Source organism: Dipodomys spectabilis, unplaced genomic scaffold (assembly GCF_019054845.1).
Source record: "Dipodomys spectabilis isolate Male_0828 unplaced genomic scaffold, ASM1905484v1 ptg000006l, whole genome shotgun sequence".
NCBI classification, from domain to species: Eukaryota; Metazoa; Chordata; class Mammalia; order Rodentia; family Heteromyidae; genus Dipodomys; species Dipodomys spectabilis.
Window position 1 is genome coordinate 10,129,992 of NW_024870683.1, and position 14,394 is coordinate 10,144,385.

General features: G+C 44.4%; 1 protein-coding gene across 2 annotated transcripts in view; it reads left to right on the forward strand.

The window, feature by feature from the left end:
* The first annotated feature begins 436 nt into the window (after positions 1-436).
* Tmod1 (tropomodulin 1) overlaps positions 437-14,394 on the forward strand; it is a 52,461-nt gene continuing 38,503 nt past the window's right edge. The window contains exon 1 of one of the 2 annotated variants that reach the window (XM_042695909.1): positions 437-607. In XM_042695909.1, coding sequence (XP_042551843.1) covers positions 488-607 — 120 coding nt within the window. In that variant the 5' untranslated portion in view covers positions 437-487. The remainder of the gene's footprint in view (positions 608-14,394) is intronic. The other variant, XM_042695918.1, reaches the window with a different exon arrangement.

Below are 14,394 nucleotides of genomic sequence, written 5' to 3' on the forward strand. Positions count from 1 at the left end.
CCCTTGCCCTCCCCAGATTAGACAAATGTATATAGAAGATGCAGGATATCAAAATCAAGTACAGTGACAACAGGGGATATACCATAGGGGGAAGAACATACAAAGGAAACACAAAAAATTAAATAGTACATTTAAAACAATAACAAAGGCAGAACTCTTGTGTCCATATCTTAGGGTTCATTTCACTTAGGATCATCTTATATGAACATATGTACATAGCTTTTGAACTTTTCAGCTCATCTGATAAGATTATCCTATATGTATACTAATAGGACCTATTTATTTATTTATTTATTTATTTATTGTTGGTCATGGGGCTTGAACTCTGGGCTTGGGCACTGTCCCTGTGTTCTTCAGCTCAAGGCGAGCGCTGTACTGCTTGAGCCACAGCGCCACTGGGACCTAATTTTTTGAAAGGTCTTTCTAAGATTCTTTCCCCTTTCTGATCAGCACTGAAACTCAGAAGATAAAGAGAAGTCCTTCCATCATGTCCTACAGACGAGAGCTAGAGAAATACCGTGACCTGGATGAGGATGAGATTCTGGGAGCCCTCACTGAAGAGGAGCTCAGGACCCTGGAAAATGAGCTGGATGAGCTGGATCCTGATGTGAGTAGCCTGGGGAGCACTGGGGGAGGGGCAGGTATGTACTTCCTGAAGCCACCATTGCTGTTTTCTTATATGGAAGCCACATTGGAATGATGTTACCATGGCAGAGGTTCTCCAGCAAAATGAGGGAGGGGAAGGGAGGGATTGTGGCAGGGCAGGGGCGGTGTGGGGGGGGGGGAGTTAGATTATAAGCAGTTGGCTCAAAACATTTGGGAGGGTGATAAATCTTGATCTACAAACCATCAGAATGAATGATACTGCTCCAGTCTAAACACTGGTAGGCTGAAGACCTAGAAAGAGCCAATGTTCTAATGTGAGCCCAAAGGCAGAAGGAAACAATGTCAGTTAGGCAGGAGGAAATCTCCCCTTCCCCCTCTCTTTGGAGGGTCAGCTTTTCTGTTCTATTTAGGCCTTCAACAGATTGGAGGGGCCCACCCACAACAGAGAGGCCATCTGCCTCACTTATTCTACAGATGCAAATGCTCATCTCATCCAGAAACGCCCTCACAGATACAACCAGAATAGCATTTGACCAAAGGGCTGAGGACCTGTGGCCCAGGCAACTCATAAAATCAACCAGCACAAATCCACCTCTTTGACAGCCTGGCACCCATGAGCATTTCTTCAAACCGCCATCCATTTTCAAATAAAGACAGTAATAGGACATAACAAGATATAACCAATCTGTGCACAAGGGACAACCTACCCTCCCTTCCCCAGGAGAGGAGATGAAAACTTTGAGTGCTGTTTACTCCGTTTCTTGATATCATATAACTTAAACACTGTGATGGAAAATTAACAAACTTAAATCCTATGATAAAAAGCCAACACAAGCTTATATTACTTGAGGAGATAATAAGAGAGAAGAAAAACCACAGATATTTGTTATATATAAGTGTGTCCATAAAACAAGGAAGAAATATTCATGACAATTACAGTTCCTCTCATTGGTCAGGTAGAAGTAGCTGCTATATATCATCATTCATTCATTCTGTACTTCCTTGCCTTCAGCAAGTGTCTTAGCTGATTCTGGAGGTCCTTTATCTGATGGAGTGACCCACACCTTCATCCTAAAGGGTCTGGGGCATTAATAGTCCTATCTGAGTTGGACTGCTGCAGTTTTCTATTGACCTTAGTCACCAGAAAGGACCTCTTATCTTCCACATTTGTTTCTCTACCTCTGCTGTAGAATAGTAGTCCAACCGGCCTCTGATAGTCAGACTCTGTCACCCCAGCCAGCTCTGTAACCCTCTTCTGTGTCTGTTGATTCTGAGGCACAAAGAACTCAGTGGCCAGGTAGCAGTGTTAACTTCCTCCTGTTTCATGGGGTCATTGTGACTCCTGTGAAAGAGAGCATTGCTCCTTTGGAACTGAGATGGCTACACAACCGAAGCATAATGTCAAGTGAACAGGAAGTAGAAATGTGGCTAGTGGGTCACTGAGGGTAATAGTGAAGGCTGCCATTCATGTTTCTAATCTTAGTTTCTGGGCCTGTGTGTCTTGGCTCTGGGAGAAATAGCATCCTATGTGGGTCCCTGGTTGCAAGCGTACACAGCCTTTTAGAGAACCTTGGTCTAGCCCTGCCTAGTACTTCTACTTTGCTGGTGATGTAACTGTGTCATCAAAAGGCCACTTCACTGTTCCAGCAAGCCCTGTGTTTCTGCTGAGAAAAATAGGATAAGAAGAATCCTTTGTTGAAAAACATCACTTGGTTGATGTTTTATCATCAGGTCTCATAGTTGGCATATCTAAGAAGTTTGATGTTTAGAGTTTACCTCTGCAGTCAGGATCCCCAGAGTTGAGAGGCAGAGAGGGCTCTTTGGTCATGTGTTGTTGGACAAGCCACACTGTAGCAGAGAGCAGGGCAAAGGGAGAAATTCCTAGGCCATATATATCCTAGGCCACTCATATCCTATGACTATATCCCAGGTACCTTCTATGTCTAGCACAGAGAAGTCAAATAATAAATGCAGTTTCATTCAATGCATTTTCACTTGGTATGTTTGTAATTAAAGATGGAATGTTTCATACCTTTTCTTTTAACCAGTCATTGTTCAACTCTTGCTTAACAGTGAAGGAAGTGAACAAGGAAGAGAAAGCTTTTATAGCATCTCACACACACGTACTTGCTGTGATGGTATAGGGAGCACAGATCAGCAGGGAAATGTAAAACTGGAGGTTAAATGTCCTACTTCCAGGCCTGGCCTTGTCCCTCACACTCATGTGACTCTAAGCTAGTTGTCCTTCCTTAGGTCCCCATGTTCTATCCATGAGACGATGGAAATGCTTGGTCCCTTTCAAGGCTGAGCTTCCATGTCCTTACAACCTGCGCTTATCTGTAGACCTGACATGTTGGCTTCTTTCCAGATTGCTCAGAATCTGTGTTTAGGTGCCAGGTTTCAGGCCCCATGGAATGACAGAAGCTTCTGGCAGGGTGTCCTTATCTTCCTATTCATAGCTGTCTCTTGCCTAGCCATGTAGACACAGTCCCTGATGAGGCTGCTCAAGTTGATTGGATGACAGCCATGGTGGCCAGAGCCTTGGGTCCCTCCTCCTGCTGCTGCCTCGTCTCCTGCATTTGATGGCTTTTCAGGGAAAACTAGCAAAGGAGACAAGGAACAAAGCCTCCGCTCTGCTGCAGCAAAATTATTCTGTTCCAATTCTATCCCAGATCATTGTCACATGGAAGCACAAAAACAGCTTTTAAAAGGATGCACACGGGGGATGCAGCTGCCTCCAGTTAACCTGGTAGATGGGAGGTAATTACCTGCCAAGTCCTGGGCCTGTGCTGGTCCCCAACAGGAGAGCTTGGCAGGGATCCTGCCCCTCAGGAGCTTGAGATACAGGTCATGGTCATGGGTGTAATAAAGCATGTCCTAAACAAGGCAGACAGGGTGCTGAGAGAGGATTACTTCTGACTGGTGGGAGGCTCAACAGAGCAGGTGATGTTGGAACTGGGCCCTCAATTTCTCTAAGTCAAGAATAAAAACAAAGAACTATAGGAGAGTGAAGGGATCCAGCACCAGTCTCTGTGTGGGAGGGAACTTGGGATGAGGAGTCTCCTGTGATTTCTGTGGGAAGGCAGATATGAATAGAAATGGGACGGGGGATAGAAACCAGGATGGGGGCAGCCAGGCCCACAAGAGTTTGAGCTTTTCTCAGTGGCCTTGCAGAGGCCTTGAGGAGCACTGACTCAGTGTGACCTAATAGTCTGGGGAGCGACCCTGGCACCCAGAGGGTGGAGCCTGCAGGAGGAGAGGTGAGAGGTGAGTGGTCAACTGTGGGAGACTCATGCCCAGCCCAGCTGGAGGTGGGCAACTGCTTTTCCTGAAGATGGGAAAGGACCCTGCCTTGCTCTACAAGCCTTCCAGCCTTACTGCACAGCCTTGCTGTGACGAATGAGGCAGGGAGTGAATATCCCTCTACCCAATCCCACCCCATTCCCAGCTGGTCTTTTTGTCTTGTTAGAGTTTCCTTAGGCTGATGTGTATGAGGTCAGATAATGCCATGGTTGTAAACAGGGAAAGTGATGACAAGGATCAAAACCCAGGATCAGCCCAGGATATAAGAACATCTCACCTCAGGTCTGAGCTGAGGCCCCGACTGGGAGCTCTAACTTTACCCCTAAAGTGACCAAGAGCTCCCAAGGACTCCTACTCCAAATACCAGGCTAGCTGCATCTCAGCAAAATGCCCAGGGTCTAAGTGCCTCTTACATGGTCAGTGTGGACTCAGGAGACTGGCAGGAAGAGGCCTTCCTGCTGGGAGGGACAGGGCACAAGAGGCTCAGATTTCTGTCCTGTTTGCCAAGTTACACGTGTGACCAGGCAGCAAGAGTCAAGTTGCAAATGGGCAGGGGAAAAGCCATTGAGTATATGGATCCAGGAGGAGGTATCTGAGACCTGCGATGCTCAACTACTATGGTTTCAAAAGTGACATTTTCAAAGACCCCTTTCTCGCTCCGTTCAAGGAAAAGAAAAGGGAAATGGGAAACCACAGAGGAAAGGAGATAATGGAGACTAATGGCGTTTCTGTCCCAGCCACACAATTGGCTCCTTCACTGAGATTAGTTCTGTTCCCAGATTGGCAAGACACTGTAGTGAGTGAAAGGCAGACTGGGCCCCCCTTCTTTCTGAGAACACAACATCTAGCTCCAGTTTCACCTGAGGCCTGGGCCCACCTTTGAAATCACAGCTCTGGGAGTGCCCAAAGGTATGCAGACCAGGACGGGAGCAGTAGGGGGTTGGTGGAGGGTGAGGTATCCAAAACATGTATCAGCCACACAGACAGAACCAGAGCAGAACCCAGGTGCCCAGGTTCTGCCCCCCTGTAGTTCTCCACACTCCATCTGTGTTTATTTCTGTGTCACAAGTGCAGAAGTGGCACTATGTATAATCACTCTTCTAAGCAAATTGGGAGTAAAACTCACTTAACCTTCCCTGGGGGCCTGAGAGGTAGATAACTTGTCTGAGGTTGCACAATTATTAGAGTGTGGAGTCATGTCATAGTCCCATCCAGGCTGCTCTAAGGCTTTCTGACAGTCTTCAGGAAGAGGATTTGGAATCATTGATATGCTTTCTTGGTCTGTAGTTCCACAGAGAGCTGTAGGTAAATCATGTCTTTCTTTTTTTTTTTTATCAGTTGTGGAGCCTGAACTCTGGGCCTGGGCACTGTCCTTCAGCTCTTCAGCTCAAGGCTAATGTTCTACCACTTGTGCCACTTCTGGCTTTTTCTGCTTATGTGGTACTGAGGAATCAAACCCAGGGCCTCATGCATGCAAGGCAAGCACTCTACCACTGAGCTACCTTCCCAGTCCCAAATCATGCCTTTTTTAAGCCTAAGGTTCAGGTGTTGGAGTCCCCATCCTGTCTCTGCTCCAGATGTAGGCATTGGCTTTTCCGTCTTCAAATCTCATGTCTTCTCTCTGTAAAACTGGCAACAGTGGCCCAGATGGCCTTGGATGACTCCTCTAGTAAGATTTCCCAGGCCATTCCTAACTGGTCTTATTACCTGAACTCAGTGATTGTGCCAGAGCGTGAGATGTTTTTTGGAGGTTATATAATTGTTAAGCCTCGTTGTCATGTGACAAAGTGGAGTACAAGGACTTGGAAAGCAGCTCTATTGGCAGCAGAGGGTTCCAAACTTTTGCACATTAAAAAAAAAAAAGTTTCTGACACTTTCTATCTCTCACTCTGGAAAAACTGGAGCTTATTATCATGAGATGGTTGCACTGGACTCCCTTGGGAAAGGAATGCTTCATGGGGCTAAAAGTATCCTCTGTTGTCTGGTTCTCCAGAGGTTCTGCCCTTTCTCTCTGGAGTTAAGTGGATGCTATCCTGAAGCTGGGCCAACCTCCCTGCTCAGCTCGCCTTTGTGCTAGGCAGATGGGAAAGCAGGCAACATCCAGAGAAGCTTGAGGATGGCAGGTCACACTGACTTGTGTGGAAATGGTGAGTGGACAGGTATTGAGTGCTCCATAGATACTTACTTAACACTTAATGGGTGAAACCCCATATGGATTATCTCTGTCTTCTGAGAGGGTTCAGTGCCTAGCTCCATTTTAGAGTTGGGATAGTGAGGTAACCAGAAAAGAATTAACCTGTCCAGGAGGCAAACTGGATGCTTCTGGGATTCCTTTTGGATAGATTGTGGCAGCCCAGGAATCTGTGAGATTAAATACCACTGCGGTGAGGGGGCTTTGGACACCTGTCCTCCAGATCACTGCTGAGATCTAGGGTTTGAACACCTGCTGAGCAGCTCCCCTTCCCCTCCCCACCCCCTTCCTTCTGGTCTCATACAGCAGCCCTGGCAATTATCAGCAAATTGATTTTTTTTTTCCTTCCAATTTAGTTTCCTTTCAAGTGGCTAGGTTATTTTCAACATATATAATAATCCTTTAAAAAGAGAAATTAAGAATCATTGATACAAGAGTTTAACTATAAATATTGTTTGTTAATGAAGCATGGAGAAAATGGTGGAATATTTCGGAAACCTCTTCTACAAGTGATACACATATTTTCAGGACCTTCTGAAGGAACTGAATCCTAAAAGTTGATGTTTTAAGCCAGCAGTTGAGAATCGGTGACATAAGATCATCACAAAAATCTTAATAGAAATAGCAGATTCTGCAAAACTCAAAATCCTACCCACTGAGGTGCTCTGGCATTTTTAGGAGCATTGTATCATAAAACCTCCTAAGGACTCCTACAGATCAACCCTCACAGGCTGTTGTTAATTCCATCCTATTAGTAAGGCGGTGGGCTACACTTAGGCAAACACTGCCTTTCCCAGCCCCATGTGTCAAGACTATCAATTGAGAGAAGAAATAATGGAAGGAAAAAACCTAGCATTGTAAACTCCCAGAGCCACAAGGCACTGGGAACCATTTAGCACCCTCCCCTCCCTGCCCTATGTACATCAGAAGTACAGAGTGAAGACTCTTTCCTTATGGCTCCCTTCATGGCCCCCCTGGGCTGTTCACTGGTGCTATCAAGCACCACCAAATTCTCATACCCATCCATAAGTATCACCATGGCCATGTTAGTGAGCTCCAAGCAACAGCAGGCCATGAGCTGAGAAAAGGGAAAGGACTCAGTCAAGGTTGCACATGAAGCAGATCAGCAGCAGAGCCAGCCAGAGGACCTGTGGCTTCAGGTGGCTCAGCAGACTCCCCATCCCATCCTTTCTCCTTGCCCCAGGTTGGGTCCTTAAGGCCCTGGGGCCCTCCTGGCCATCCTACTAGTGACCAAGTTTAGTTCACAGGCCATGGCTCTCTCTTGTAACACAAACCGGCAGAATCACAAGCCCAGGACAGAAGTAAACAGTTGAAATGGAAAGAAATAAATCTCTTCTCTAAAAATAGGCTCCCATCCTTAGAAACTCTGCCGGCAGCCTGCCATGTACAGATCTGGGATGGGCCTGGCAGGGTGAGGGCGAGCCAGGCCAGGCGCAGTGTGTCCCCACCCCACCCTTGTCTCCTGGCGCCATGACAGTACCCCCACCCTCCTCACCCCGCTCACTCTGCAGTGCCTCCAGCAGATTCCCCTCTTCCCTTGGGTCATAATCCTTAATTTCTCTAGGCCTCACTTCCTGACCCTTCTGGCTAAGTCCTGGCACAGCACCTGTACCACAACAGATACAGCTTTCCTTCTACCATGACATGTTTAACAGGAAGCACTGGAAACTCAGTGAAGAACATAGAATCCACTGACCATGTTTCACCACCTCAACTTAACAAATGTTAATACTTTGCCTTCTCTAGTTGAAAACATCCTTGCAAAGGAAAGATGCGATTATAGTCTGAACCCTGCCTTTTACCAACCCTCGAGCCTATTCCCTACCTCTCCTACCCTGAGTGCTTTGTGGGTACAAAGCAACTGAATACCCAAATACACACAGCATCAAGATGCTAGTGAATCATAATGATTGCTAATGAGTTGTAAATGAACAAGGAACAGGGACCCATTCCTTCAACTTGGTTCAGCTTTTACTTTTTTGATCTTAAAAGATATATATATATATATATATATATATATATATATATATATATATCCACTTGCTGGGCACTAGTGACTCATGCCTATAATCCTAGCTACTTAGGAGGCTGAGATCTGAGGATCACAGTTTGAAGCCAGCCCTGGCTGGCTTCACTTAATTGGTGACATTGATCAGGATACATTGTATTCATAAACTGCTTTGTTATATAACACCTCCTCTATACAACTACTTAAAGATAATTTTTTTTGAAAAGGCAAGTAGAGTGCTAGTCTGGACCAAAAGAAGCCAGGGACAACACCCAAATCCTGAGTTCAAGCCCAAAGACTGGCACAAAACAAAAAAGTTTACTTTCCACATAAGCTTCAAGGAAGAGAAGCCATAGCAGAGTCACTGCTAGGGATGCAGTAGCTGAACTCTGCCTCCATGGCAGGCACAATGGAGAGCATGGGGACTGAGGCAAAGGGGAACCTGTCCAAATGACACCTGCTTCTCTGCCCTTCCAACTGATGTAGGCTCAGTGATGCCAGATTGTCTAATGCTTTAAGACCTGTTGGAATCCTGGCTTTTTATCTTAAAATGTTGGCAGTTTTAATTCAAATGCACAGACTAAGCAAAACAAACCAAGTTTCTGCACTTAATTGAACTATAGGCCTTCTAGTTTGCAACTCTGGTGTGCGCTCTCTCTTTCTCTCTTCCTCCCTCCCTCCCTCCCCCCCCTCTCTTTCTATCTCTCCCCCCCCCTCTCTGGGTGTGTGTGAGCTCTCAGAAGGCTGAGGCAGGCAGGTCTTTCAGGAATTTGATTGATGTTAGTCTGGGCTGCATAGTGGTAACTGTGGTACCTGTCTGCGGGGAGAGCCCCTGACAGTATTGCCAAGGGTCTGGCAGTTGCCGTTGTCCTTTGGATGGCTATTACTTCTGGGTGTGGCCATGAAGGCTTGACCAGACTAAGGTGTTAACTTGTGGAGTTACACAACTGTCTGTTTTTGTGAGGTTTTTTTGGGTGATATTAGGATTTAAACTCAAGGCCTCTTACTTGCTAATCAGGCACTCTACCACTGAGTAATGATTCTAGCCCCACATCTGAGTTTTAATGTGACAACATCTGAAAGGAAGACATCATTTTAAAAACCAAAAGTAGATGACTATAGGAAAGGTGGGTTAATTTTTCCCCTATCTGAATTTCCAAGAGCATACTAAACTTTTGTTTCTGTAATACGAAAAACTTTTAGTTAACCTATGCATGTACCTCTTTCTTCCTCTAGCCTAGTTTGGTATATACAGAGCCCCCAGTCAATATTTGTGGATAATGAATACCTTGATAAATGAATACTTTGACTTTATCTACATGGAATTTTAGTCTGGTAAAAACCTTAGATCAGACATGACAAAATGGCAAAATGTGGCTGAGCCTGGCTAGTAGGCCTATTTTATGTGCTCTGAGCATATAAAAGCACCACTGCTTTGAAAATGTTTGATCTACATTTTAACTTTATTTGTTAAGTCATAACGCAGGGCCTGGGCACTGTCACTGAGCTTTTTTTTTACCACTTTGAGCCACAGTTCCACTTCTGGTTTTTAGGTGGTTAATTGGAGATGAAAGTCTCATGGACTTTCCTGCTCTGGCTAGCTTCAAACCACGATCTTCAGATCTCAGCCTCCTAGGTAGCTAGGATTAGAGGCTGAGCCACCAGTGCCCAACTATATGTTAATTTTTTAACATCGAGACCATTCACATAAAATCAAACAGATCAAACCACGTCATCATCATTCCTCCATGTTAACAGTTTACTGGAACTGGGTAGTATGGAGTCACAAAAGCTCCAGTGTGCCACAGTCCTCACTATTCCCAAGTTTCTGAGAGCTGTAATTTTAGGTTAAAACCAGAATATATCTAGAAGTCCATCTTCCCTAAAACTTACACTGACTTTCCTGCCAGGGGATAAAGATCACTTAGGCATTAGTCACTGCTTTTCTCTCATAAGTAAATTTCCAATCATATATACAGACATGAAGATTTGCTCAGTCTTTACACATGAAGCTCTATCCCAGAACAAATCTTATCCTTAGCCAACTTGCTCATGTGATTAGTGCATGTGACTCTGGGATCCCCTGGTTCTGAACAATAACTGTTTGATGGGATTCATGGATGCTTCCTCTTAAACTCACTTCCCAAAGAGCCTGGCCAAGCACACTGGCTGTGCTTGCATGCAGTTTTCAGTTCCTTGGGGGTTAAATGGCTCCAGGTTCCCCTGGGCATCAGGAAGTATTTCTTTTACAGGTGACATGTAGGCTGGTCATAGATTATTCTTGCTGTTTAGTGGAGTTGATCTTGATCGTCATGTATCCTGGGAAATAACCATTTCCCTACACTTTTCTTTCTTTCTTTCTTTCTTTTTTTTTTTTTTTTTTTTTTTTGGTTGTCCTGGAACTTGAACTCTGGGCTTGGGCACTGTCCCTGCGCTCTTTGGCTCAAGGCAAGCGCTCTACCGCTTGAGCCACAGTGCCACTTCCAGTTTTCTAGTGGTTTATTGGAGATAAGAATCTCACGGATTTTCCTGCCTGGGATGGCTTTGAACCTCGATCCTCAGGTCTCAGCCTCCTTAGTAGCTAGGATTACAGGCACGAGCCATCAGCGAGTGGCCCCTAGACTTTTCTCTATTGACTTCACACCTACCACTCACTTCCCATCTACCTCTTACTCCAACTCAAAGCCTGTGATAGGTTCATGGCCCAGCCTCTTATCACACTGCCTGGGCATATGGTAACTCACTCAATAGATGTTTGTTGATTCAATAAGAAATAAAGGCATGGAAGATACATTTCTAACATGCATGGTGCTCAAGTAGGCTCCTAGTTAGAGCCAACAACAAAATGGTAGCGGGAACACTCTATCTCTGTCTCTGTCTGTCTGTCTCTGTCTGTCTGTCTCTGTCTGTCTCTGTCTGTCTGTCTCTGTCTGTCTCTGTCTGTCTGTCTCTGTCTGTCTCTGTCTCTCTCTGTCTCTCTCTCTCCCACTCCTACTGTTGTCTAACCTGGATCTGAGAATCACTGGTAGGTTCTAAAAGTCATGAGAGAGCCCAGGGAGTATTTTCTTACCCATTTAACTTTCCACATCTAATTGATACCATAAAAACAGGGCTTTGTTTTTAATGGGACCATCTCTAGCCTGGAAAGACTCAGTACCACTGTTAGCCCTCCCTCTCGAAGAGCCCTTGCCTCTCAACCTTCCACTACAGGTTCCTTTGTTTATCAACTTAACCATCTCGATCCCTCTTGCCTAGGGAAAAAACATATCACACCATTTATCCAAGGGGAAGTGCACAATTCCAACATTTAAATTATATTCATAGTTCTACACCTATCACCGTAATCAATTTTAGAGCATTTTCATCACCTCAGAAAGAAACTTCACTCCCCGGTACCCCAGCTGCCCTAGCTGGCTTAATTAGCTCAGGCTGAGTGATTTAAGCAAAAGAAATGCATATTTCATGCCCGTAATCCTAGCTACCCAGGAGGTTGAGATCTGACGTTCGAAGTTTGAAGCCAGTCCAGCCAGACCTTGAGACTTGTGCCCCCACTAAAAAAAAAATCAGAAGTAAAACTGTGGCTAGCCTTGAGTAAGAAAACTTAGGTACAGCACCCAGAGCCTGAGCTCAAGCTTCATAACAGGCAAAACGAAAAGAAAGAACAGGTTGGGGCAGCACGGGGGGCGGGGATGCTGGCATACCCCAGATCCAGGCTGGCAAGGTTGGTTTCTGGTAGAGCTTTCTCTTCTAGCTTTTAGTTGGCTGTCTTCTCACCATGTTGGCTTGTAGGTGACAGGGGAGTGGGGCTTACAGCAAGCTCTCTTCCTCTCATGTGCTACTGGGATTTTGAACTTGTGGTCTTACCCTTGTTAGGCTCTACCATTTAAGCTACACCCCTAGCCTATTCTCTTCTAGTTATTTTTCAGATAGAGCATTGCACTTTTATCTCAGGCTGTCTGCCAACAACCATCCATCATCTTTGCTTCTCACAGGCTGGGATTACAAATATATGCCATCTCACCCAGTCCCATTGTCTCTTTTTACAAGGCCCTGACCCCTGTTGGATCAAAGCTCCTTCCTTGTGACCTCATTTATTCCAGTTACCTTCTTATATGCCTCATATCCAAATGCAATCACATTGGGGGTTAGGGCTTCTCCATATGAGGAGATGAACACAGTTCAGTCTATAGTACTAACCCCAGAGCAGCCATTAATTTACATTCTGTCTCTGTATATTTGACTATTCTGGATGTTTCATATAATATGTGGCATATATATGTAGCCTGGTGCATCTGGCTTCCTTCACTTAGGAAAACATTTCCAAGGATCATTCATGTTGTGAATCTTCAGGCTGAGTGATCATTGCATACATTTACATTAGTCAATGGACATTTAACTTTTTTCTGCTTTGGGCTATTGTGAAAAATGCTGTTATGAGCATTCATGTACAAGCTTTAGGGTGAACCTTTCTTTTAAATTCTTTTCTGTTGGGTGGGGGGGTGAGGGGAGAATGGGAAGGGATGGGAAGGGGAAACAAAGGAGGAGGCTACAATGCTTGATAAGAAATGTACTCATTATCTTTCCCATGTAATTGTAACCCCTCTGTACAGTATTTTCACAATAAAAATTAAAATTAAAAAAATAAATTCTTTTCTACCTATACGTGCAATATCTGGGTCATTCTGGTAATTCTAGGTTTCACTCTCTTGTAAACAGCCAGAGTGATTTCCAAAGAGGCTGAATCATTTTCTAGCCCTGCTCAGCAGTGCTCCACATTCTTGCCAACACTTATTATTGTCTGTGTTTTGGGTGTGTCCATCACAGTGGCTATGAGGAAGGATCTCATTCTGGGCTTCATTCACTTTGCCTGGTGGCTAAGGTGCTGGCTATAGTCTCCTGTGCTTGATGGACATTTTCGTATGTTCTCTAGAGAGAGATCTATTCAGATACTTTACCCATTTTTAATCAGCTTACTTGCCTTATAAGATCATAAGAGAAATGTATGTATTCTACATATTAGAGTCTTATCAGATAAATGACTTACAAATACTTATCCCAGTGTGTCTTTTCACTAATGTCTTTTAAGCACACATGTTTTTAATTTCCGTGAAGTCTATCCAATACATCTATTTTTTCCCTTTGTTGCTTATTGTTTTTCTGTCATATCTAAGAAACCATTGCCTAGTCCAGAGTCACAGAGATTTATTTATGCCTATGCTTTCTTCTAAGAGTTTTATAGTTTTAGGTCTTTGATCCATTTTAAGTTAATATTTATATACAGTGTGAGGTCATGTGCTGATTTTGAAAGCAAGTTAAAGTGATAAATAAGCGCTTAAAAGTATGTGACTATCTTTGGTTCTAAATGAAAACCATGTGATACTTCATTAAATGTACCCTTTAATGGAAAGAAAATAACCCAAAGGAGGAGGATACGGTCCACATTTCCTTTTAAAAATTGAGACGCTATGGATTGTTAGAAAAGACCTTTAACATTTTTGTTTTACAAAAATCAACTTTTTCCAATAAGTGCTTAAATAAAGCCATATTTTAACATGCTATGCAAGTGATATTTTAGATACATTAAAAAAAAAAATCTTCAGTCAGACTCTGGTGACTCACGCCTATAATCCTAACTACTCAAGAAGCTGAGACCTAGAAATCATGGTTTGAAGCCAGCCCAGGAAGAATAGTCCTCCAGACTCCAGAGACCAGAGAGGTTGCTGAATCATCTGCAATCCACAGAGCAGCTCCAGAATGAGGGTGCAGTCAGCTCAAAATGGCCGTTGTGAGATTGAGAAACCTTGCTTTATCTAAATCAGCGGCTGCCATCAGGTAGACTCAAAAAGGGATGCAGCCGGGCACTGGTGGCTCATGACTGTAATCCTAGCTACTGAGGAGGTTGAGATCTGAGGATCTCGTCTCAAAGTCAGCCTGAGCATGAAAGTCTGTGAGACTCTTATTGCCAATAAACCACTCAGAAAACCAGAAGTGGCACTGTGGCTCAAGTGGTAGAGCACTAGCCTTGAGTTGAAGAGCTCAGGGACAGCGCCCAAGCCCCAAGTTCAAGCCCCATGACCAACAACAACAAAAAAAGGATGGGAGATGCAAGTTTACAAACCATTCTCCAGCCCTGTATATTTCTCCTATCAAGATAGTGATGAATCACTCCCTGCCACCATGTGTTTATTTGGACAACTGATTTGCTAAAATGTATTTTGTCTTCTCATCACGATGGTAACAAGTTATGGTTTTGGAGTGCTGGCTA